Genomic DNA, 24,344 nt, shown 5'->3' on the forward strand with positions numbered 1-24,344 from the left:
AGGTAGTCACTTACGACGGAAGTGCGTCACGACGCTCAGTTTCAGTAGCCAATCTTGTCGTTATTGACAAACAGCAACCAATGAGCGGAACGAATTTCTCTCCTCTACCGTTTCAGTCAAAAAGAATCGGTTTCTCGATTCTGAGGGTAAAGAGTCGATTCCCAAGAAAATCGAATAGTAAAGAATCGAATCGGAATCGAACATCCCTAATACTCAGGCCGCGTTTAGCGTGCACGCAGCAGACGGGGCAAAGTTGAAGAAATACAGCTCCGTATTTGTATACATCTACGTATACAAGCCAGGCATTTGTTTCGTTAACCTTCTCATCGGGACCAGAAACTTGGACCGAAAAAGGCCGTGTCAATCGCGTTAACGCTTTATCTACCAACGAATTGGGAAGTAAACGAAGATCAGTGGGTGGACGAAGCGTTAAGAAAGGAAGAGAATCTCGGCGCTGCCCTTGGAGATGGGGTTGCTCGGGCGCACGGGTACTCACCAGACGACTCCGAAGGCCCCGTAGCCGATGGGCCGGTCGGGCTGCACGGAGTCCTGCGCGGGGGGCGGGACGTGGGCGCCGGAGGCGGACGGGGGCGGAGGCGGGTGGGNGGCAGCGGCGGCGGCGGCGGCCGCCGCGAGCGCCGCCTGGCCCGGGTGGGTCCCCGCGGCCCCCCCGCCGGCCCCGGCGCTAGGCCCGGCGGCCGCCACGGCGGCGCCCTGCATCAGCGGAATCGAGACGCTCATGGACACCCGCGAGTGCCGCGAGGGCCCCGCTACTGCCATCAAATCCTCCCTTCGAGCACGCCGGGCCGGCCAGCTCCCGCCGGGACTTCTCGCGCCGCGGCCGGGGAGCCGCCTAACCTAAAACTGCCCGCCGCGCCGGCCCCCGCCGATCACGAGCTCCGCATCCTCCTCTTCGATCGGCAGCGCGGCTGACTTCCGAGCCTCCTCGGGCGGCGCCACTGTCGCCCGTCACTCCCGCACCCGTCGCGACGCCGTCTGGCTCTCGCGTCGTCCGCTAGCCGGGGACGGAACGTCCGGGGCGCGAGCCGGAGCCGGGCCCGAGTCTCGGTCGGATCCGGACGAGTCGCGAGCTGTCGCGCGCGCACTGCCGCGGCCGCGGTAGGTCGGGTCGGCCGACGTTAGGTTAGGTTCACCTCGCGCGACGCACGCACCGCCGCGGCGGCCGAGAGCCCGCACCACTCGTCACGGGAATGCGGCCGGGAGCGACCGGACCGACGGAGAACCCTGCCACGCGCGCGCGGAGCCTGTCCCTCGGAGGAGCGATCTCGTCGCGGTACGCACGGCCGCCCTCGATCTCGCGCGTATGCCACTCGGGACGGGGAGGAGCGAGACGATCGAGAGCACGTCCACGCGCGGCTGGGGCTGCCTGGCCACTGCCTCGCCTGACTCGCCCGCTGACCGCCGCGCACAGCGCCGACCCCACAAAGGGAGTCACGTGACCTCTGCGCCGAGCTACTGCGCACGAGGGAGGGACGGAATCAAAGATGGCGCGCTACTTTGACTCGCGAAACTGCGGGAAAGGACTTTTCATTGGTTTACCCCTATTTTTGGCGTTGCGTTCCCGCGCGGGGATCGTTAGGAGAAATTCTTTCGAAAAATGATAAGGGTGTCGATGTTAAATCGTTGGACGGCATCCTGTCCACGTGGTACCGCTAATCGTAGCACGGCATCCAAAATCAAACTGTTAAAACAGCACCCGTTTTCCTCCGATATTTGAAGAATAGAAATTCTATTCTTACGATCACGTTATATAGAAAAATTGAAGGAGAATTTTGTTGGCAAGATCTCGAAACGTGAACGGGATCTCGGAAACGCTGGCGGGAAAAATTCGCTTTTTAAAAATACTCAAACAAATGGCATAGATATATGTTAAACCGATCGGTCCAAAGAATTAAGATATTTATTTTTGCCCTATGAGTACCTGTTGGGATCGACTACTTTATCGAAAAGAAATTCTGTTTAATTTTTCAGTCGACATCGATAGTGCCACGAGCGCGACGACCCGTAAAACAACGAATGCAAATAATATGCATTCGTTTGCATCTTGCTTCTGAGTTGGATGGAATCCATCAATCACTGTAGAAGTACGATATAATCGCCTATGTTGAATTTCTAGAATCACCCTGTCCCCCGTCGATCGAAATTAAGTCAAAACGAGAAGAGTACAAAAATAGAATTTTCGAAATTGTACATACAACTTTTTTCCTCCATTGCTCGACTCTTGAAACTGTCACTCTTACAAAATGTTATAGCTTCCGTGCTCTTTTGCACATTTTAATAACTTTATTTAAACGCAAGATAAATACCATAAGAATTCGCAAGGAGGTCGGCAGAGACAAATTTGAAACACTAATGATCATGTATATTTTGCCTCCAGTCATGGAACCATTATTTCCCAAGACTGTCCACTTGTACAGTGACTCGTTGGAATGTTTTTCCGTGTACAATGTTCACTCTTATAAAATGTTATAGCTTCCGTGCTCCTTTGCACATTCTCATAATTTTATTTCAACGCAAGATAAATACCATAAGGATTCGCAAAGAGGTCGGCAGAGACAATTTGAAACACTAATAATCGTATATACTCTGCCTCCAGTCATGAAACCATTATTTCGCAAGACTGTCCATTCGTTTATTGACTCGTTGGAAAGTTTTTCCGTGTACAATTTTCGCGTTGAATGCTTGCCAGATAAAACGGACGAATCATTTAGTAAGCTAGAAAATTATTTCACTGTTACATTCAGTTATAATAACCGGACGCGATGATTTGTTCCACTCATATGGAAATTTTGCAGTCGATGATTTCTTAGAATTTCCAAATATTCTTCCACCATTCCTAAGATGTATGAATAACGTTAAGTAGTATCTTTCCTGTATACAGTTATTGTAACGAGATAAGTGGAGACGGGAATGATATATCAGGGTATTAATAAAAACAAGAGAAAACGATATTTTACTCAAATATTTACATAATTATTACGAGTGGTTTCCATAATTGGGTATTAAATCAATCGATTTTATCCTCTCGTATTTCGCCTATTTGTCTTTGTATCTTTCTTCTTGCCTTCCCGCGTGGATCTACGTACACAATGTTGTCGCGTCAACAATTTACACATGTAACATTATAAAACGTTATTAAGGGTTTACGGTACACGCAAGGAATTTACATAATGGTCCGCCGTGATTGTACGAAATCGTTAGAGAAAATCAAATCGTCCTTATGTTTAAATGAATCCTGTTAAAACTGTACGATACAATGTAATGAAGCCTTACAATAAGTGTAAACAGACGTTCAAGGACAGTTTTGATACATAACGAAGTAAATAGCAATTAATCGTTACATGAAATCGAGTTTGAGGTGACCCTTCAGAATACATATCGCAAACGAGACACATGATAACTAGATGGGAAATATATGAACCGAAACACGTTGTACCTTATCATTCGTCTACAAAATGTTAACGCATTCGCGGCCGGCAAATTTTTTTCCGTTTCAAATACTGAGTACCGGCGAAAATAATGAAATTCTGAAACTGGTTGCCGCAAACTTGTATCGTGTATCGTCATGGACGTGATTCACGTCAGCGGTATTCAGGAATAGAATTTAAAATGACGTGAATTCACGTCAGCGGCAACCAGGAATAGAACTTGAAAAGACGTGAATTCACGTCAGCGGTCGCGAATGTGTTAATAAGTTACGTTACCCGAAAAAAATGTATATTTTACATAATTCCAGACCATTCGTGGAAAATGAATATACCATACGTGCCGAACAAAATTACTGAAAATTGTTAGGCACAAAACTTAACAAATTCTGAAATGATTTTCTTTCAAGAGATGCAGCACACGTAAAATGCCACTTGCATCGTGTTCAATAGACTTAACGAATAAAGTGAAAAACCTCGTACTTCGTACGTGACTGATGAATATTAGCATTAAACGATATTTTGAAATGGATGATTACACATTGCTTGTTTTCCTCTTTACGTTACCGCTCTCGTGAAACACGGTTCCAACATAGAAACTTCATTTCCGGGACTCGTATCATTTATCACGAATGGTTCGAAAATTTCGTCCCACGGAATAGGAACCGAATTGTTACTGCCATACGGTCAGAATTCTTAAAAGAGCTGATAACGATCGCCCCTTCCTCTCGAAAATCTATTTGTCTGAATAAAGGGTTGGCCTAAGGCCGTTCATCGGTTCATACAAAGCGGGGGTTGTGAACAAGCTTCGAACAATGATTCCAAAACAGGGTGGCCATGGCCGAGCGAGGCCACGGCAACCCCAATACTCTGCTAGAGTAACGAGATTAATTCGACAAATTGAAAGCCATTTACACGCGATGAAGGGCCAATTATATACCACGTTACAGCGGCATCGATAACACCGCCGAACAAAATCTTCCCTGGAGTGAAAAACTAATTCCGGCACGTGAGAAATTCGAAATATTCCCCAGCAACTCGAGATTTCAATTGCACTTTATCAACTCCAGGATGTCTTCATATTTCGAGAACCCCGGAATCCTTAGAATCCATCTTTGAACCATCTTTTTCTTACGTATCCTGGGACGTAAGGTCCTCAAAAGTCAAAACGCAGCAATTATATGAAAATGTATTACAAATTATAAATATGAGGGCGATTCGATTTTCTCGCGTGAAAGTGGACATTTAGTGGTATCCTTAGAATCCATCTTTGAACTATCTTTTTCATACGTATCCTGGGACGTAAGGTCCTCAGAAGTCAAAACGCAGTAATTATATGAAAATGTATTACAAATTATAAATATAAGGGCGATTCGATTTTCTCCCGTGAAAGTGGACATTTCTCAAGTTCCGTCGTGACAAATCTCGTATCGTCGAATGATAAGGACGAAACGTGAATGCCACTCCAACGGCACAAGGCCTCGCAACTCTGAACATGTAGGAAAATATTATTTTCAATGTTCCATTTTCCATACGCTACAGCTATGAAAGTATATACGCGTGTTGATAATTTATTAAGCCGATCGGCCTTTTCGCATCTTTGGTCTAATACCGAATCTTCGGAAAATCGTTTGCAGGTGATATCAATCGACCAAATGTATCATGTACGTCCCAATCCTTACGACTCATACGCACTTGACCATTAATATCTTTGGAAATACCCGAGGTGGACGACAAACCTCCCGGTGTTAATAAAAAGATGATTACCCAAAAACTAAGAACGATACCGATATGTACTTTGAACCTTCACGAGATTTCAATCAAGCGCTTGCATTTATGTATTTGGTGCGAAACTCTGCCGAGTTTCTTCATCCAATCAGTACTAAAAAAGAGATCACTGAATTCGTGTTAAAGTAAAAACAACGCACCTAATTAAAAGAATATAATATTAAAGGGCGTACCTTTTAACATTATAAACACGAATTCGGAAAAAAGATACGCCTAAACTATAAGACACAGGACATTATGCATAACTCCTAAACAATTGGTGTTGTAGAGTCTTTAAAAGCATTTCTGAGGAAACCTTTCGGTTGATAAACACCTCTCTCGTGGAATCTTCATCATCATCAACAATGTTAAGAATCAAATAATTATGCACGACTTGTAAAATTAAACCATTCATCATCAAACGCTGATTCTGGCATCGAGATACAAACCTAACGATCTTTTTTTCTTAAAATTAAAATGTTACTGTCTTTCTAAAAACGTCTCTAGGCTCAGAACTGTGCGCTTTCCCTGATTAGCATAATGAAATAATGAACCTTGTATATCGCTGGTAAATGAGTATGGTTCAATTAAGTTCAAACGTTTTAAGTATTCCGACGTTACGTTCAACATTTTCAAATTGTCGACACAACGGGAAATGGTTACTTACCGAAATGAATAACGACGGGACCATATAATAAATTGAATATACAGGAACATTCAGCAGAAACAGTTGAGGGTAAAGGAATTAACCACATACTGGAATCATTTCTCCAACGGATAGTTTTAAACGGTAGACCCTTTTTTTACCTGGGTAATGGTAGATCCTTTTTACGATGCTTTAAAAATATCGCACTTGTCCTTTTCAAAGACCTCGACGTCGAATACCCACGGGAACACTACGATAGTTTCTACAAAACACGCTCGCTATATATATATATATCTTTCCATATATATATATATATATATTCAAATTATTTGTGTAAATTTTGTAAACTATACAAGATCACATTATACCGGCTCAAAATTGCACATAAAGTAAAGTCAATGGTCACTCTTTTCTTTTTACAAGTTGTCCATAATGTAGCGGTGGTCTGTATTGTCGGAATTACGAGAGCTCGAATCCTGTGTTACTCGTCACGGCGTAACGCAGCTTCTCCCGTAGAGTGCTTTTCTTCTGATAATTCGGCAATTTCAACAGATTAAAGCACGTCGAAGAGGTCGGCAACCTGTTCTGGGGATCTTTCTTTCGGATTGTGAAAAATCCTCTTATCACACTGCCTAGTGCCAAAATACAAAGATAAAGTAGTTAATTCGTTAAAAAATCATCTTTAACCCTTCCGGCCCGATTTACCATAACATAAAAAGATAATCAATGAATCGAAAATCTAAATCCTTCTTGATAAAATTAAGTTGGAGTTCTGTCTTTTATTAAGAGGTTTGAGTAAGTTGGAGGCGATTTACCTTTACTGTACAGTTAAACTTCCGCATTCTATATCCACTATTCACGTATTCAATTGCAGTAATATACAAATGTAAGGAAACGAGAATTTATTCCAATGCCTGGACCAAATGGATCAAAGATTTGGATAAGTTACTTTGTCTTTTCTTACCGATTGTATCGCCTGTATCCTCGTCATCGCCCACCTCGACACATCTTATCGAAAATGGAGGTTCCAGGTGAGCAAAGCCAAGCAGAGGAGACTTCGAACAGCTTGTAACAAACTAAAAAGATACTTGTAAAATTCGGTCCGTACAAACCTAAGACTGAGACTAGAGATATACCTTGAGAAATAAGCCCCGCTCGTCCTCGGAAAAGTCTTTCTCCAAAATATCCCACAACCAGCACACGACTCGATGGCTGTCGTGAAATCCACCATAATATTGCGTGTGCTTCCGCAAGTCTCGGAGATCCAAAGGGACATTGTCGCCGGAAATTAATCTTTGCAACTGTAATTATAAATGTAGATGTAAGTATACGAGTACTTCCAAATATTTCGCACGATAGTTTTTTTAGAGATGTAGATCACGTGATAACTTGGGACGTATTGATATGTATACAACTCGGTACTGAAGTGCATGATTTATGACCTGCGTATGAAATAAAGTAGCAACTAGTAACTGATCTTAAGCTTACCTCCGGCGTTGAAAAGAGTGATAACCAATCAGGATTGATGATAGAGCGGAACCCTTTAATAAAAGCTGCCGTTTGATCCTTGATTTGTGTATGCATCCTGAAGTGCGCCATTAAGTGAATATAGTTGATTTTATTTTGATTCGTTACTGGCACTGCCCGTCCACCAGGAATCAGTTCGTGGGTAACCAATTTCCCCAGAACATCTTCGTCTAGAGAAAACGTCAGTTCTAGTTGCCTGACGTCACCCTTGTAATGTTTAACGAGGGCTAAACTACGATATAAATCCCGGTCTAGAGAAGCCAACTCATCGAGCCAACTGTATAGAGCGCCACCACCTTGTCCCGAAAATTGAGACACGAAGAAGGAAGCAAATGGAACATCTACGACAATTCCCTAGAAATAATGGAAATATAGAGACACATAATTGTTTGTTATATCTAATTATGTTTTTCGTAATCTAATCACAGGAAGAATATTTCCTTTAACGGTAACATACCTCGTATACTGCTTTACCCAACATTCGACCGACAAACTCAAAGAGTTGCAAATGATTGTCTTGCATAGCCGAAGTCGGAGAAGGATACAGTCTGTTCTCCCCGGTAGCTCGAAAGAGATTCAAAGAGGGATCGAAAACTCTTTTAATGGTCTCTTCTAGGAACTCTTTGAATACTCCGTCTTGGTCAATGCCAGCCTCGTCTAGTCCTTGTTCATTTACGAACCGTACTCTGATTACGCCTTTTAAAGCCTGAGAAGGCAACATTGCTAGTTGTCTGTATCCATCTTCAACTATTCTTGACCTGAACACAAATGTATTAAATTAGATGTATTGTATATAACTACGAAAGAGAAAAAGATCAGAGTGATATAATTTGATTAAAATAAATGAAGAAATAATTCACTTTTTACGAAACAAATTTAAAAAATTGTTAAACCTGTGAACTGCGATTAAAGTAGATGGAGGACTATTGCAGGCACTTTCTGTAAGACCCATAACTGCTTTCTCGTCGGCTACGTGTTTTCTGAAGAGAACAACTCGTTCAGAATGTGGAATGACATGAGGCATTTTGGAAAGCAGAAGAGCTGGTCCTCGCCTTCCTTTTTCTAAATCTGCCAAGAAGCCGGATACTTTGACTTCCTGAATAAGATAGATGTATTAAAATCACGGTTCAGACATGTTACATAATTATATGTATATCAAGAAACTCGTTCCATTTTATAGGCAGTAATTTATTACAAAAATGTAAGAAGTTCTTACTTTAGCCAACCAATGGCCTTCAGGACAAAACGACCTTCTGCAATCACGTCGATAAATCGCCATCAAAAGAGTGTGTAGGGATGTGAACAGTGGATTACTAGACACTGATTTCACGTCTGTAACATCTAGAACTTCAGTACATAGCTACAAATATCTAATACTCGTGAAGAACGACGTGACCGAATGGTACCCAAGAGGATTTCATGTAAAAGTCGATCCATTATTACTTACCGAATAAATTACTAAGCACAGCCTTATAAAGAAATTGATTTAAAAAGTAAGACATCGTAATAAAATCCGCCAACCGGAATGGATCTTGTTGCTCATACATCTCCATGTCATCCAAAATACTGTCAAATAAAATGTAAATATATTATTTAGTTTAATTGCATCCTTTTAGGTTGGCTCCCGGGTACAAATAGCAACAAATTTTGTTCAAACGTATTCATTATAAAATATACTTACGTCACATAATGCGTCATACAGTCGCAAAATAATATTAACATTTGAAATTCAGGGGCTGTGCACTTTGTATTTGCAGCAAGATGATCAAGAAATGCCTTCAATCCACAATATGGCCCCAGTGTGCATAGAAACAACCACATGTGGTATAAAATCTTGTCCTGATAGCACAATCCTGTTAATCATTATTTTATCATCATTCAGGATATATTTTCTAAATACTGTGTTATTCATTTATTTTTACGCATTTATATTTCAATGAAGAAACAACAAAGGTATAAAGAAAAATGTAAATAATTTATTACCTGTTAAGATATCCAGTTTCATGTGCGTCAAAGTGTGTAAAGCAGTTTGGTATAAAGAACAAATCATAGCTATTCTAGTAGTTTCAGGACTTCCTAATTTTCGATAGTTCTTGTTGCTATTATTACGATTCGTACGTACTTCTAAAAAAGCACGCCGAAAAAAATTTGTGCCCATTGATGTGCTCTGATGTTCCGATTGCACCGGTATCTCTTTCTCAACAAGTTCGGTTAATGGTTGTCCTACAGAAGAGTCATGTATATTTATTATTAATAAAATAATCAATGCATACGGACAATATCAAACTAACCAATTAATTGCGACACAATCTTTCCTGTCCATAGACATGACAGCTGGATTTTGACATATGGGATCGTCTCCTGGAGTGATGTATCGACAGTTTGCTCAAACCAGCCAAGTACTGGATGCCAATGTGTCAAATTGCTTTGTCTAGCCACGACATATTCTTGGCAGGCTTCTAACATTTTTGTTACTACAAACTGCACGGAAAGTCAATTTAATGAATACATAAACTAGAACACAGATACATAAAAATAAATTTAAAACTCACTGTGAACGAGGGAAAGTACAAGTCTCTCAGTACGTCATCTTTTTCAATATTAGCCAACTGGATAAGGTTGGCTAATAAGCATAGTGCGTACCTTCCCTTAAGAGCATTGAATACTATTCTCAAGTTCTGTTCAGAATTCAGTAATTCCAAGCTCCTGGCGTATAAGTTGTGCACGCTGAATAAAGAGTTGCACTACAAAAAATAACAGACATTCTTTATAATTTTTGTCTTAAAATTAAATTCAATAAATCACAAGAAAAATCAATACTATATCTTTCTTACCTCAGGGGACACTAGATTTAAATGGTAAACCAAGGCAGGTACGCTTAATACATTGATTAAAAATAATGACACTAATTTATCAGACATTTGTGAAGAAACAAGAGGTCTCACTGTTAGCGTTACTGCTGCTGATAAAGCGACAGGTTTTAACGCAATTGTTTCTCGACCCAATCCTTTAACTAAAAGCACCTAAACAGCACAAATGAAGTAGTATGAGTATTTAAGAAGTCCAGTTTATCGTATAAAAGTTAAATTAAAACATGTTATAAAACCTGTATGATTGGATAGAACCCATTGTTGACTAGATGCCCCATAATATTTGCACAAAGCTGGTTCATTCCAGCTTTGAGTTTTCCCATGCCTTTCACTCTTTGAATTGCCCATGTTCCAGCAGAAGTGAAGCTGACCAAAGTGTGCAATCTCAAAAGAATAGATTTATGATCTCCCAGTCTTTCAGGTCGAAGGTTATCCAGGCTTACTAGACAATGATGTAGAATAGACTTCATCTGCGCTATCCACAAGATGTAGTAGTCCTTGTTCAGAGCAAGACTAACATATGAGAGTTTGGGAGATTCCGATTCTAGTGTTCGAACGAGATATCTGTAAATGTTCAATTATAAAATCTTAATCGCAAATGTAATTGAAAATGACAGAACTCCGTAATATAATAATTCATATCATAACATAATTTATTTATATTTTCAGTAACGATATTAATGCAGAAAACAAATATTTAGATGTCTTTATAAATTTGTATAGTAATACAACTTGTTTTCTTTTTTAAGCAAATCACATAAATCATCAAACTACTAAAGGTATAATAATGACAAAGAGATTTCAATACGTATGACATCAATAAAAATCATGTTATCTATCATTATTCATTGAAATTATTTTATTATCCATGTTTTAATCTTTTATGTAATTCAATTACCTGCATAACTTTTCCAATCTCTCCTGATCCCTTTCTTTCTTATAAACGATTAAAAATCTAGAGGTCACTCTGTACACATACAAAGCTGACTTCAATTCGCAGCCCTTATTGCCACTATCTTCGGGAATGTTGTTATCAAATTCATCCCTATAATAAACAAATGTTATATTACTTATTGCGATTTATTGTCAAACCAGCAATCGACTCAATCCATCCTAAACTTTCAATTTTTTTAATTCATTTGTAGCATCACTCACACTGAAAACACTTTAACATGCACGACAACTGTAAACATAAACAAGAGGATCGATTGCCGACAATCACCTGGAATAACGTTATCGACCAGCAATATGCTATTGATGTAAAACTCCAAAACTACACTTACAAGATACTTTTGGTGAATTTGATTCTAGCAAGCCATCCCCTGATATTAGCTTGAATGCGTATTACCGCTCCTTCCCTGCGTTGCTCGTTGGCGCGCTCCTCCCTTGCGGCTTTGGTTTGCTGCAAGAAACTGTCCTTCGAAGATTCTTCTGCTTTAAACATTATTGGATGAGTGCAAGTACCAGCTAAGTACTAAATCATGCTAATTGTAAAGATTATCAGCTGGTCATTCGTTGGTAAATACAGTGGCCTCGGTAGTTCTACGAGACCATTGCCCGCTGCCATTAGGTTGGACTGTCCAAATGAAACTCCTTACTGTCCTCGTTCGACGGCGAAGGAGATTAGGCCCTGATCGAACGCCGTTAGCTGCCATTCGCCATAAGCCTACTAACAGTTATCGTCAAATTAAACTAGCGAATAAATCGCTCTGACAGCCAACTCCGACGGCCATTGTTATTAATTCGATTCGAGGCCTGATTACGAGACAAAGGGAGATAGGTTAGGTAAAGTAACACGTGACTGGTAGCGCCACCGATCGAGCCCGACGGTTCCATCTCGCGATATTTAAAGAAACTACTTATCAAACCTTCCGTTGATGCACCTAAGCCCTGGGCGTTTATTACGTATTTTTGACGAGACCGCTCACTTCTCGCACATTCATCTCACGTGGGTTTATTCGCCCAATTACGTATTCGCTATATGAAACAGCGAGATCACTAGCACTTTTGGTCTAGTAATATTGCCAAAATAAAGGTATATACCTTGTAAATCGAAAATTGTTGAGAGGTGTGTTACAGGCAGGAAAAGCGGGAAGATCAAAATCCGTTAAAAGTAAAGAAGAGGACTTGAGTCTATTCATATTTTTTAAATATGTATTGCATTCATATTTACATATACTATAATTAGAAGTTCAACAATATAATTTTAATCATGTCATGTAAGCATGAATTATTCAACAGTTTTCAATGTTTAATAATGTAATATAATCTCGCAATAACAAAAACTAAAATGTACATCTTAGTAAATTCTCTTTCTTCTCACGATAATGGGTCGATGGCCTAGAGTCGGCAATCATTGCTAAGGAATGCCCAAATTCCTCGCGAGAAACTCGAAAATCCTGAAAAAGGTGCTCCACGGGGACAACGATTTTGAGCGTATTTCTCAACCGATCCAGCTCAACGAGTGCTCGTTTTAAAGATAAAATGTTGACGTTTGTTTATATGGGAGCGATTTTCGATCAAGCACCTCCTTCCTAGGTAAAAGGGCATTGAAATTATGTCGCTGCACTTTTTTATATGAAAATGACCACTTATCGAAAATCCTCCACTCCTATATAAACACAGGTCAACATTTCATCTTCAATATGAGTACTCGTTAAGTTCGATCGGTTTAGAAATACGTTCGGAATCGTTGTCCCCGTGAGGTCCTGCAAAATCGCTAGAATGGTGAGCGCCCTTAACCTACCCCCTCTCCTACTATAGTCTCTCCCTGTCTATAAGCTCTATGGGTATTTGAAATGACGCCATTTGCCGCCGCCAGCGCAAAATGAATTTGTCTCTCTCATACACATGTATTTAGGTTATACGGATTTCTCTATCGTTTCCCCACCACCTTCCACGGATTTTCTGAAATAAGATCTGGCAGCACTGGTCAGCGACCGTCAGTCGGATTGTCAGATTTTGGCGGATTCAATTGAACCGAACGGTTTTTTGTACAGTATTAAAAGGTCGAGTTGTGATCATTGTTGTTTTATTCAACACACACGAGAAATGGACGAAAACGAACCAAGAAACAAAAATCAAATCATGGAAACGCCAAAGATCAATTACATAGATATGACTTTGTTAAATACTCCGAGACCACAAGCTTCGTCCACGGTTGAACGGAAAAGCATGTAAGATTTGAACTTTTTTTCAGATCTGCGGTTTCGATAAGATTTGAGATTACAGTCCTAGTTGGAAAAAATCGGATACCGTTTAAAAAACAAACTTCAAACGTACATGTAATTTAAGTTCTGTGATGGGATTTTTTTAGTTAATTTTATTAAAGAAAAATTTCACTTATAAACAAAAAATCTCGTATAATATATTCCCATAATTTATTTTTCAGATTAGCAGCACGCATGCCTGATAAACATTCAAAGGATATTAGATATAAGCGACCACTTTTAAGCACTGAGATGAGGTTTTCCGAAGACTCATCATTGGGAATTATTGAAAATATTTCTTCTCGTTAGTACAATTCAATAATTTGATACCATATATCATCTTGTTAAACTTGACATACGTAATCATTGTGCATTTTATAGTGCTCGATGATACCAGAGAGTCGACTGAAAGTTCAGGACTGAAAAGTACAATTGACACGGAAAGAGAGCTTGCCCGGAAAATACTTCAAAGGTGCAGTGAACAAAAAGCATATGCCAATATTGGTATGTACAGAAATATCTGAAGTTCTCTTAACTCTTTATTACATTTCCTAAATCTTTCAGAAATCGACAAAGAAGATCTGAATCAACAAAATCTATCAAATGATAATACTCCATCAACTTTAATGAGTTCTGGTCATACACTTCTCGGTCAAACTTTTTCTTCTAGTCTCAGCAATTTTCAAAGTTCACCCACAAAAGATGTAGCTACGTCAAATGACAATAATCCTGCTCCTGCTGTTCAGTTGAGTACTGCTGGGGTAAGTTTAAAATGTAGCAAAGTACAATGAGATTATTTGATCACATCAATTATTAATAATTAAAATAATATTTTAGATTAGCTTTGAGCCAATCGAAATAAATGGACGCTCATCGATATCGAGTAAAGGTTCGGAACAACTAGGAATTACAGCAAGTTCCACCGAAGGAATAAGTTTCAACACAGTTAATGCAGAAATCATGGCTCAATTTGCTAATGAAGAATTTCAGCCTGGCTCTCAGGCAGCTAGTCTTTTATTGGCTGATGAAGCTTTGTGGCAGCAAAATCACCCATATGCTTTGCCGGTTGCAACCAGCTCAGAAAAAGAGTATTTAAATTTGTCAGGTTTTTCTGGGATTATCGGAGAAACAGATTTAACGATAGAGTTAGTACATTTTAATCCTCTCATCGATACGAACTACTTGCATTTTTAATGTATTACTTGATTATACTCAGATCCTGTATGGGTCGAAAAGTGTCTGTTGGTGAATTCTTCCGAAGAAAGTGCGACAAATTAGGAGACATATCAGCAGCAGAAACGGTAGACAGACCAAGTTTTGGTTTTTCAGTTTCTAGCCCAAAAAAGGATGGACATTTGATACCACTGGTTGATCAAACACTGTCGACAGAAAGTAAGTCCTACATCTGTCATTATGTTCAGGACTTTTGGTTTTTAATTTAATGATTCATTTCAGCAACTTCAGTTTGTAATGAAAAGAATACCCACCTTCCAGTAGATATTACTAGCACAGTGGCTGGGAAGACTAGTTTAATGAGTATGAACAACATTGCACAGACTCCGCAAGATATGGAAAAAATTATATCATTGTACAAAGGTGAAAAAGAAAAAAAGGATCTACAAAATTCAGTCAATTTCATACAGGAACAAAGCATGAGTCTCAGTAGTATTGCTCAGGCAATTCAAGACATGGGTGATTGCACGCCACGTCGACTAGTCGATCAGTTGATTATGGCTCGAAAGATTAAGAAAATTCCAGATATACGAGTGTCAAATACAAATAGAGATACATTCTCACGGGCTTCCGAACCATTACCAATTAATAGAACCATGTCCATTATGCCAAATCTGCACCTCAAGAATTTAGGTACACAATGTTAATTCAATTATTCTCCAGGAATCATCTGATTTCGTAATAATTAATTGAAACATCTTTTTTAGATTTCACAAGTACTGAATGTGAAAAAGGGGCTGTTTGTTCATCGAGCATAAATTATGGTGAACAACAAATATCATCCATTCAGTTGCCTCTTCCGAAACAAAGTTTGGAACCCATTGATGCTACTCATCGAATATCTGACAAAGACATATCACGAGAAAGCGGTTTATCTGTAACTAAGAAAGATGACATCCCAGCGAGCAGTACTCAATTGGAATTTAGTACCAGCACCGATGTTTCAATTTCTGAAAACCAAGCACGTCCATCTAGTAAGGGTTCATTTAAATCGATTTTTAATCTCATTTCAACAAGTTCATTCGTAACAAAATTTTAGAAAATGTAGTTGTCGCCCGAAATTTGCAAGAAGTATGCATCTGCGTAATTGGTGTTCCGAGAGAATCTGACTTGGAAATATTAAATCAAGGAGATCGATGGATAACATGTACTCTGAGCCTACACCGAATTCAAGGGGAGAAAGAGTGTATTGAACTGGAATTACCACAAGAAAAGATTTTGATTAAGCCTGATTCGTGGAAGTCTGTTAAGGTAGAATGAAATTTAAAGCAATATAAAAACTGTACCTGACAATTCTAGTTATATAATTTTATTCCTAAAACGAAATAATTCTAGGTGGGCGTTAAAATATCGGAAATGGTGAAACCAATAATCGCTGTGATAAACATGTTGCTTTCGGACATGGTAACTCGGTCTAAATGGACTACACAACACGTAATTTGCTTTGTTCCGGAAGAACCACATATTGGAGTATCGCTACACTCTGAAAAAAATGAACTAGATTTTCAGTATATAGCAGAGAATTCTACCAAGACGATGCCAATCACATTGGAAAATAAAAACAGCGTGGACATTCCTATAAAAGTGGACATTATAAATGTGAGCTATTTCTTATTTTCTTTTTAAATTAATTTATAGGTTACAAAATTTATGAACATATAATTTCATTTTTCGCAAGGATGGCCCGAAGGTTTTCAGTATTGACAAATCATTAAATGAAACCATACTTGCCAATGACCCTCACGATGGTATTCAATATTTATCTCTAGAGCCTCGACAACAGTTTACAGCAAACGTGCAATTCAAAGCACCTTTTCTCGCAAGTTTAGATAGTAAGTCATAATATATTTTTACTTTGAAATTAATTGAAAAAATTAAGTATACTCATTTCTAAAACCTTGTATGGCAGATACGACAGAGAAAGAAGTGCGCCGTGTCACTGGCAAGTTAATCGTACAAATTCACACGGAATCAAATAATGGACAAATAATTAAAGAAGTGCCTTTAGTGGGCTTTATTGGAGCCTGTAAAATTGAGACTATTGATACTCGACTGCCTCTTACTATACCTCGAAAGCAAAGTAAACCTCTGAATCTTCTTAACTCTGGGACCGTGGCTGCTATGATAACAGCATACGTGGTAAATAGCACCGAATCATCAAAATCCAATCAAAACTTTGCTGTGAAACCAGACAGCTTGTTACTTCAAGGAGGTGCAAGGGCTGCTCTTTCGGTGACATATAAACCTTGCAGTGAAGATTCGTCAGAAAGGTTAGTGATACAATTATCATTATTTTAAAGAAATACTATTTTTACACTTTTTGGTTATCAGGTCTGCTATGGTAAAAGTGATAGCAGAAGGGAACACATACTTTTTCCCTGTTATCGGAGAACATCCATTAGACCAATTACCTGAGAATTTACCTCGCTGTGATACGCCACAGTCTGGAGGGCTACTAAGCTCTCCAGCTTCCCCACATGCTTCAACTTCCTGCAGGTACCTTAAAATACATACCGTCTACTATTCATTTCATTACTAATAACCATTTTAATAAAAATTATGTACACACTAAGTTATGGTTGACAAGCATTTGATTCTAATTCGATGCAGGTCAGGAAATTCTGGAAGAAACTCTCCAGGATACTCGGTATCTGGAACTTCGGTAACAGGAGACGTAGTTCCAATTCAAGCAACTCACGCTGCATTGGTTTGGAGTAGTGTTAAAATAGGAAAACCTGACACAAAGGAGATCACAATACGTAATACTAGCACGTATAAAGTGAAAATTCACGCAAGCATTGCCAGTAAAGATAAAAACTTTAAGGTATGTTTAAACAAATTAATGTAGCTAATATAAGTATATGTTTATACATATGAGATTAAAGGACCACATTCTTCCGTGTGGTTTAGTTTCTGAAGGAACGACAAACTTTTGGCAGTAGCATGATCCTGTCACTACAAGGTTTGGAAAGTAGAACGCTCTCTATTGTGTTTGTACCAAATAGTACAGGCGCTGCAGCTGGAAAAATTATCTTTTCGCACTATGAGCATAAGAAAGCTAAGGAAGAATCTAAAGTAACAAAAGTTGTACGTGTCATATTTACAAAAATCTTTTCAAGAGTACATTCTCATTTAATTGATTTTTTATGGTTCCCGACTCAGATATACCTTTATGGTTATGGCGGTACAGCAAACATTGAGATTACAGAAACATTTAAAGACATGGGAGGACAAATGTGGCTATCCCTTGGCAATCTTAATTCGGGTGGATCTTTGGAAGCCAGAATCAAACTAAAAAACACTGGCAATCTTAAGGCTTACGCAAAAGTTGCCCTAACTCCAAAAGGTTAGATCAATGATAAATGCTTTCGAATTTAACAGAATTTGACATTGTAAATTGTTTGCAGCTATCTATCCATCGGTGGTCTCTAGTTGGCATGTAGATCCTGTGGAACGAATTTTGGATCCCGGAGAAACCTACAGGATCAACTTACAGTTTCATCCAAGAGGTGAAGATCTGGCACAATTACGTCGCACCAGTATCTCCAGGGTAGGAACGCTGACCATCACTTATGGTGATGAACCAACACGTTTAAGAATTCGCAGGTTCAAATTCTTAATCTTACAAAAAGACTTTCTAACCTACTGATTATGTCTAAATATCAGATGAAACATCGAGCCAATTTTATTTTAGATTATACAATAAGTTAAAAAGAACTGGTCAAATGAGTGGTAAGCAGAATGATCCATTCCGTAATGTCATCTATCCCATATGCAAGGCTTTTCCCGAAGAAACAGCGGTTGAAGATTTGAATATCATTAATGATACAGAGGTAAATACAATGTAATTTAAGTATGTTTATACAGTCTACAAAAGTTTAATTATTAAATTTACTTTAGCAAAATCTTGGAGACCTCTGTCGAGGTGTACACCAGCATGAGGTGGGTCTAACAATAGAAATCAATGCCGATGAAACAGCATCAATTCTGCATGACAATGCAGATGAATCTCAAATGTTTTATTCCCTCTGCAGTGACAATAGTAACATATTCACAGGAACGGGTGAAAGCTTTATGCCTTCTGAGTAAGTTATTTGTTAATGTACATTTTTTTGAGTATGCATATAGATCATCTATAAAATGACATAAATAATTTACTTTTACTTTGTAAGTACCCTCTCGGAGAACACAGAGAATGCTGTTGCACAAGATGAATATGAAGATGATCTCAAAGTTGTCCCACACGTAATCACTCTATCACCACCTTACAGAAGTGAAGCTACAGTAACGATATCAAGTTCATGTTCTGTAGCACAGCCCTTTGAAACTTCTATGACAAACACTGAGTACTTAAATGTTATTCCTACCGAAGGAATGATTCCTACACGAAAACGCTTTTCTCTGAGAANGTTGGCATGTAGACCCTGAGGAACGAATTCTGGATCCCGGAGGAACCTACTGGATCAACTTACAGTTTCATCCAAGAGGCGAAGACCTGGCACAATTACGTCGCACCAGTATCTCCAGAGTAGGAACGCTGACCATCACTTACGGTGATGAACCAACACGTTTAAGAATTCGCAGGTTCAAATTCTTAATCTTACAAAAAGACTTTCTAACCTACTGATTATGTCTAAATATCAGATGAAACATCGAGCCAATTTTATTTTAGATTATACAATAAATTAAAAAGAACTGGCCAAATGAGTAGTAAGCAGAATGATCCATTCCGTAATGTCATCTATCCCATATGCAAGGCTTTTCCCGAAGAAACAGCGGTTGAAGATTTGAATATCATTAACGATACAGAGGTAAATACAATGTAATTTAAGTATGTTTATACAGTCTACAAAAGTTTAATTATTACATTTACTTTAGCAAAATCTTGGCGACCTCTGTCGAGGTGTATACCAGCATGAGGTGGGTCTAACGATAGAAATCAATGCCGATGAAACAGCATCAATTCTGCATGACAATGCAGATGAATCTCAAATGTTTTATTCCCTCTGCAGTGACAATAGTAACATATTCACAGGAACGGGTGAAAGCTTTATGCCTTCTGAGTAAGTTATTTGTTAATGTACATTTTTTTGAGTATGCATATAGATCATCTATAAAATGACATAAATAATTTACTTTTACTTTGTAAGTACCCTCTCGGAGAACACAGAGAATGCTGTTGCACAAGATGAATATGAAGATGATCTCAAAGTTGTCCCACACGTAATCACTCTATCACCACCTTATAAAAGTGAAGCAACACTAACGATATCAAGTTCATGTTCTGTAGCACAGCCCTTTGAAACTTCTATAACGAACACCGAGTACTTAAATGTTATTCCTACCGAAGGAATGATTCCTACACGAAAACGCTTCCCTTTAAGAGTACAATGTAGGAAGCATATCGATCATGACTTAGAAGCTGTTTTACAGGTTTACACAGCAAATGAGAAACGTCAAGTACTTATTAAGGTTACAAAGAAAAAGTAATTTTCTCTTAATTAGCTCTAACCTTTTAAATTATAAAATATTAGGCTATTTTTTAGATATGCAATTTTCATATGTGATAAACTTAGACTCGTCAGTACTTACTTGTACATTTGTAAATATTTTTGAACAGTAATATACTTTTTTACGAATCGTATTTGCTTCATCATTATTTTCAGCATTCCTGTTATCCATTATAAAATTTGTATTAAATGGTGAAGCATAAGTAAATTTTTACAGTGTACAGAACGTGATTTCATAAGTTAATAAACAGAATTTTATAAAATGACTTATCAATTCATTTGTTATTTAATTAGGCTTTATTTCATTTGTATATCCTATGTAAATGTCTGATCGATGAAGTGAGTACAAAATTTGCATTATGTAAAACTGCTAAATGTTCAATTATTTTAACCATATTCTGAGTATCATCAATACCTGAATGTAATTTTCCCGTATGCTTAATTTCTAGCCGAGTCAACATATCCATCATACTCCTTGGATAGTGATGCATCGTATCAGCAAATATTTTCTTTAAATCGATCCATGTCTCAAAGCAGTCCGGCACTTCTAACCTTTCCAGGGCGCACTGACTCGGAAGCATGACTTTTAAATCCCAATCTCCGCATGTTACAAAAGCACTTTTACAATCACCTCGAAAGTAACCACCATTTGATAACCAGTTAGAAAACTTTGACATAGTCTCTGGAAAGGAAGCCCCGCCATCCACTTTCTCTTGCACGATTCCTGTTAAATCCATACAAAAGGAACTAAGCAGTGGATGCACCCTCGGTTTAACATACTCATGGAAGACATCCTTCACTTTCCAGTCCTGCGTCGACAGGGTCATGCAAGGAAACTCAATGATCTCTTGCGGCTCTATTTTTCCACTTCTCACGCAGGTTGCTTCGAAATCCAATACCAGCAAATAATTGAACCGCTGAACAACGTCCACAGTTTTGTTTACAAAGTGCTTTCCCGATCCGAGGAACACCCGATGCGCCATAATTACCGCATCTTCACCGAACGTGCCTTGAATATTTAAAGCTATTAAACGTCCCGATTTCGTTTACTGTTCAAATAACATTCTTCATCCGTACTTACCATTTATTAATATATAAACACCAAGTTCGAGCGTATAAAGTTGACGATATACCGACCGAAGTTGTCAACATTACGACTCTAGTCATTAGTTACAGCAAGAGACGCCCGATGGCGCCGCATGCGAGTGAAGCCACGAAGGCGCATTTATTTAAAAATTGAAAATACATAATTCGATGAACACCATCGTCGTCCATTGGTCATATTATTTTACGTTATACCGAAGTTACTTTGACGAACGACCCCACAAATTGAAAAACTTTCATCCAGGGCGAAATCTTTTCAAAAGTCAACGACCCTTCCAAGCTTCTTCAATCGGTTGAGTACCACGTCTCCTTTCTTAATAGTCTTTTGATAAACCAATCCACGTTCGCAGCAGGGGTTAGGGGCTCTTCCTCTATCGCATCCAGCCATACTGACGGTAACCACGTTTCCTGACACCTTATCGATCTTGCAGTGCAATCTCCCACTCGCAATAAATCTGGCGACTTCCTGTTCAATAAAGGCCACCGAGACCCCAAACTCGACGGCCATCCTTTCAAGGCTCAAACTCCTGTAGGCCTGCAGGAGTTGGGAATACGCCGCGATGCGCATTTCCCTGACATAATGCCGATAATGTGGATGCAGAAGAGGATCGGCGCGCATTTCCGTCTCGATCCAGGCGAGGTTCTCGAAAAAGTGTGCGTAATGGCAGTCGTAGAAGGTAGTGAAGTAATTCCTGTACCGAGGACACTCGATCAGCAGAGCCTGCTGCAGAATCCCATGTTTATTTAATTTGTTGTTCAGGTCTTCGCGAGGCAAGGCGATCATGCTGGTGAGGATCGTGTAACGGACGAGCTGGCCGAAGGGAAGTAGCTCGTGGGATTCAAAAGTGGGTATGCAGTCCAGGAAGAGTGCAGCCGCGCGCGCGTAATTCCTCGTCGCCAGGCAATAAACTGCTTCGTAAACCTTTAATTTGTTCCTACAGCACCAATCGCTGCCGCTGGTGCAGCCCTTCTCTATCACGTTGGCGGTTTTCTCGATGGACCTACGCATTCCGTGGACGTCGTTCCTGCAGAAGGCCAATCTGAACAGGCAGAAGAGGACCTCGGCCCTGCAGCTGGTGGAGCTGTTCGCGTCCTCTAAAACGGCCACGGCGATTTCCTTCGCCCTATTCGCGTCGCCGATCGAGCAGGCAAATTCCAGCTTCTGCCGCCAATTATCCGCAACGCGGTCCTCTAAATTCTCCTCCACTTTTGTAGATTCGAGAGCATCCCAGGTCGCCGCGTTCGAAGTCGACATCGACTCCAAAAGAGCCTCGTCCATCTCCCATCCGAGATCCCTGCACACCTCTTCGTAAAACGGCACCATGTTGTTGCGTTTTATGGAGTCCAGCAACGATTCGGCAGTTTCGACGTCTTCTTTGTGCTCGGGTAAGGACAACTTGAACTTTAGCTTCGGAAGGAGCATGTACTCCGGAGTCTCGCTCCCCAGGTCCGTAGCACTGCTCGACAACATGCTCCAATTTCTCAGCTTGGCGTTACTTTTTCGAAGATCTCTCTTTTAACGAGATGTATTTCCTTTAGTTTACAGATCTAGACGTTCTAACCTCCGGAAGCTGCGACGAGGGGAATTGAACGCTGCAAGGAACGCGTCGATAGCTTTTGTTTCCACGTTTAGGAGTCATTAATCGCTTTTAATTGCTCGGCCCCCGGAATAAGTCGATGAACACGCCGAAATGATTTCCTAGCAAATCGACGCCTCGTTTCCGTGAATTATGCCGCGGAAGTTCGAGTCCTCGCACAAGCTGTTGTTATTTAAATAGGCGCCCGATCGGAGACGATTATTTTGGAACGGGCCATGAATGGGAGCGGAGTAACGACGAGTGGGGAAGTGAATGAATCGATCACCGTTTCCGCGGTTCCCGTTTCGGCGGTCCTGGCCCATTTGACGATACATCGAACGATATCCGAAGCCCTCGGTTAAATTACGATAAATGCGTTACCGGGCGATAAATTATTATATTCATAATCCGTGAATATTAATCTAATGTAATATAAAGTGCAGCGGAAACCGTTCGTCCTGTCGAACGATTTGGGAGAACCGTTCGTTCGCGCGCGACCTCGTCACCCCTTATTCGATATTTCCGGTTCGTCACTTTGCCCCGGCGTTATCAAGGGGCCTAAGAAAATATTCGTAATCTCGTTTGAAGAGCTCTAGAAATCTAGCTTCTCTGAATTCCGTGGAAAATCAGACCTGCCGGAGACTTCGTAGTCCTTGATCACCCATCGAGGTACCTATACGTAAAAAGTAATTAAATCACAGGCTCAACGAGGCTTCCCATTTGGTTACATTACTTATGAATGACGCATTCCGTGTGTAGTTTCCCCGTTTAAACGAACCGTCGTGTCCAAATACAGATACTATGGGTGCCAGACTTTTATCTCTGGATATTATCAACGTGGAGGCATCGCTCATTGATAAGCATCTTGGAAGAGCTTGTCACGATATCAATGAAGGAGTACGTCCTTTCTACTACCGCGGTGAGTGGCTTATTCCCGTTCATTCGCTGTCTTTAAATGCGGAGGTGTTTTAATTAGTTAATTTTAAACCTCGCAGGAAATAGCGGAGGAAACGCTCGTGCAAGGGAGCTTTCAACGAGCTTTTTACCGTCTACGGATTATTTACTGGAGTCTGAAATCCTCGTGTAACGAACGACGTCGAGAACGCAGCACTCGCAACGGCACGTAATCGCGTGGCTGTCAAACCTTAAACACACAAATTATCCCGGCTTATTATTGGATCGAGTCGAAACTACCGCAGCGATAAACGACGCGAGCGGTTTCCGTGTATGCGAGCACACTATGTCGGGGAAAGATGAAAAGAAAACACGCTGGTTGCATGGGACACCCCGATATCCCGCGATTCGTTCGATCGCCGATGCAAATTCGCGAATCTCGTGAGCCTAGAGCCACGCCGATTGTACAACACCCGAGGCCGCGATAAACCATCGCCGATGGTGCACGGAGAGAGAGAGAGAGAGATTTCAATTTGATATCGTCCCTGCGACAAAGTCGAA

At 40.1% G+C, this 24,344-nt stretch overlaps 4 protein-coding genes and 1 pseudogene across 10 annotated transcripts in view; 1 reads left to right on the forward strand and 4 right to left on the reverse strand.

Annotated features, from left to right (window-relative positions):
- Positions 1-741, reverse strand: part of LOC105700714 (serine/threonine-protein kinase NLK) — a 190,642-nt gene extending 189,901 nt beyond the window's left edge. The window contains exon 1 of the mRNA XM_023433514.1: positions 497-741. Coding sequence (XP_023289282.1) covers positions 497-741 — 245 coding nt within the window. The remainder of the gene's footprint in view (positions 1-496) is intronic.
- Positions 742-3,637: 2,896 nt separating this feature from the next.
- LOC105700719 (ubiquitin-protein ligase E3B) lies at positions 3,638-12,019 on the reverse strand. Of its 4 annotated transcripts, none has more exons than XM_012426853.2 (16): positions 11,540-12,019; positions 11,155-11,301; positions 10,493-10,820; positions 10,221-10,409; positions 9,939-10,130; positions 9,678-9,867; positions 9,370-9,609; positions 9,068-9,239; positions 8,834-8,952; positions 8,603-8,718; positions 8,280-8,482; positions 7,844-8,144; positions 7,348-7,740; positions 6,996-7,160; positions 6,824-6,935; positions 3,638-6,491 (listed from the first exon to the last, which is right to left on the reverse strand). In XM_012426853.2, exons 1-16 carry the CDS (start codon positions 11,698-11,700, stop codon positions 6,319-6,321), a joined length of 3,201 nt encoding a protein of 1,066 aa, XP_012282276.1. In that variant the 5' UTR covers positions 11,701-12,019; the 3' UTR covers positions 3,638-6,318. The 4 variants fall into 4 exon arrangements, with proteins under 4 accessions (XP_012282276.1, XP_012282275.1, XP_012282274.1 ...); XM_012426852.2 differs by having other exon boundaries at positions 8,603-8,727; XM_012426851.2 differs by having other exon boundaries at positions 8,603-8,733.
- A 1,013-nt stretch (positions 12,020-13,032) lies between these two features.
- LOC105701104 lies at positions 13,033-20,342 on the forward strand. Of its 4 annotated transcripts, XM_023433504.1 has the most exons (20): positions 13,033-13,432; positions 13,648-13,769; positions 13,847-13,969; positions 14,030-14,226; positions 14,303-14,610; positions 14,682-14,857; positions 14,921-15,331; positions 15,406-15,672; positions 15,738-15,949; positions 16,034-16,297; positions 16,377-16,530; positions 16,608-16,968; positions 17,030-17,194; positions 17,309-17,522; positions 17,609-17,785; positions 17,861-18,044; positions 18,106-18,304; positions 19,371-19,509; positions 19,577-19,761; positions 19,849-20,342. In XM_023433504.1, exons 1-20 carry the CDS (start codon positions 13,308-13,310, stop codon positions 20,186-20,188), a joined length of 4,323 nt encoding a protein of 1,440 aa, XP_023289272.1. In that variant the 5' UTR covers positions 13,033-13,307; the 3' UTR covers positions 20,189-20,342. The 4 variants fall into 4 exon arrangements, with proteins under 4 accessions (XP_023289272.1, XP_023289270.1, XP_023289269.1 ...); XM_023433502.1 differs by lacking the exons at positions 19,371-19,509; positions 19,577-19,761; positions 19,849-20,342 and adding an exon at positions 18,393-18,561 and having other exon boundaries at positions 15,747-15,949; XM_023433501.1 differs by lacking the exons at positions 19,371-19,509; positions 19,577-19,761; positions 19,849-20,342 and adding an exon at positions 18,393-18,561 and having other exon boundaries at positions 13,034-13,432.
- A 165-nt stretch (positions 20,343-20,507) lies between these two features.
- LOC105701304 (ERI1 exoribonuclease 3) lies at positions 20,508-21,312 on the reverse strand. Its single transcript, XM_012427943.2, has 2 exons — positions 21,290-21,312; positions 20,508-21,217 (listed from the first exon to the last, which is right to left on the reverse strand). The coding sequence occupies exon 2, from the start codon at positions 21,189-21,191 to the stop codon at positions 20,511-20,513; it is 681 nt and encodes a 226-aa protein (XP_012283366.1). The 5' UTR covers positions 21,192-21,217; positions 21,290-21,312; the 3' UTR covers positions 20,508-20,510.
- A 256-nt stretch (positions 21,313-21,568) lies between these two features.
- Positions 21,569-22,783, reverse strand: LOC105701105 (annotated as a pseudogene).
- Between the last annotated feature and the right edge of the window lie 1,561 nt (positions 22,784-24,344).

Source organism: Orussus abietinus, unplaced genomic scaffold (genome assembly GCF_000612105.2).
Source record: "Orussus abietinus isolate OABI.00-Male unplaced genomic scaffold, Oabi_2.0 scaffold5, whole genome shotgun sequence".
Lineage (NCBI taxonomy): Eukaryota > Metazoa > Arthropoda > Insecta > Hymenoptera > Orussidae > Orussus > Orussus abietinus.

Bases quoted from the DNA above. Each gene is read 5' to 3' on its own strand.
- LOC105700719 (XM_012426851.2), bottom strand. From the start codon at position 11,700: ATGTTTAAAGCAGAAGAATCTTCGAAGGACAGTTTCTTGCAGCAAACC. The intron at 9,610-9,677 runs GTTAGTTTGATA...ACTCTTCTGTAG, and splicing joins GATTGTGTCGCAATTAATTG to GACAACCATTAACCGAACTT. The intron at 7,161-7,347 runs GTAAGCTTAAGA...TTATAATTACAG, and splicing joins CACTCTTTTCAACGCCGGAG to TTGCAAAGATTAATTTCCGG.
- LOC105701104 (XM_023433504.1), top strand. From the start codon at position 13,308: ATGGACGAAAACGAACCAAGAAACAAAAATCAAATCATGGAAACGCCA. The intron at 13,970-14,029 runs GTATGTACAGAA...TAAATCTTTCAG, and splicing joins AAAAGCATATGCCAATATTG to AAATCGACAAAGAAGATCTG. The intron at 16,969-17,029 runs GTTAGTGATACA...TTTGGTTATCAG, and splicing joins AGTGAAGATTCGTCAGAAAG to GTCTGCTATGGTAAAAGTGA.
- LOC105701304 (XM_012427943.2), bottom strand. From the start codon at position 21,191: ATGGCGCATCGGGTGTTCCTCGGATCGGGAAAGCACTTTGTAAACAAA.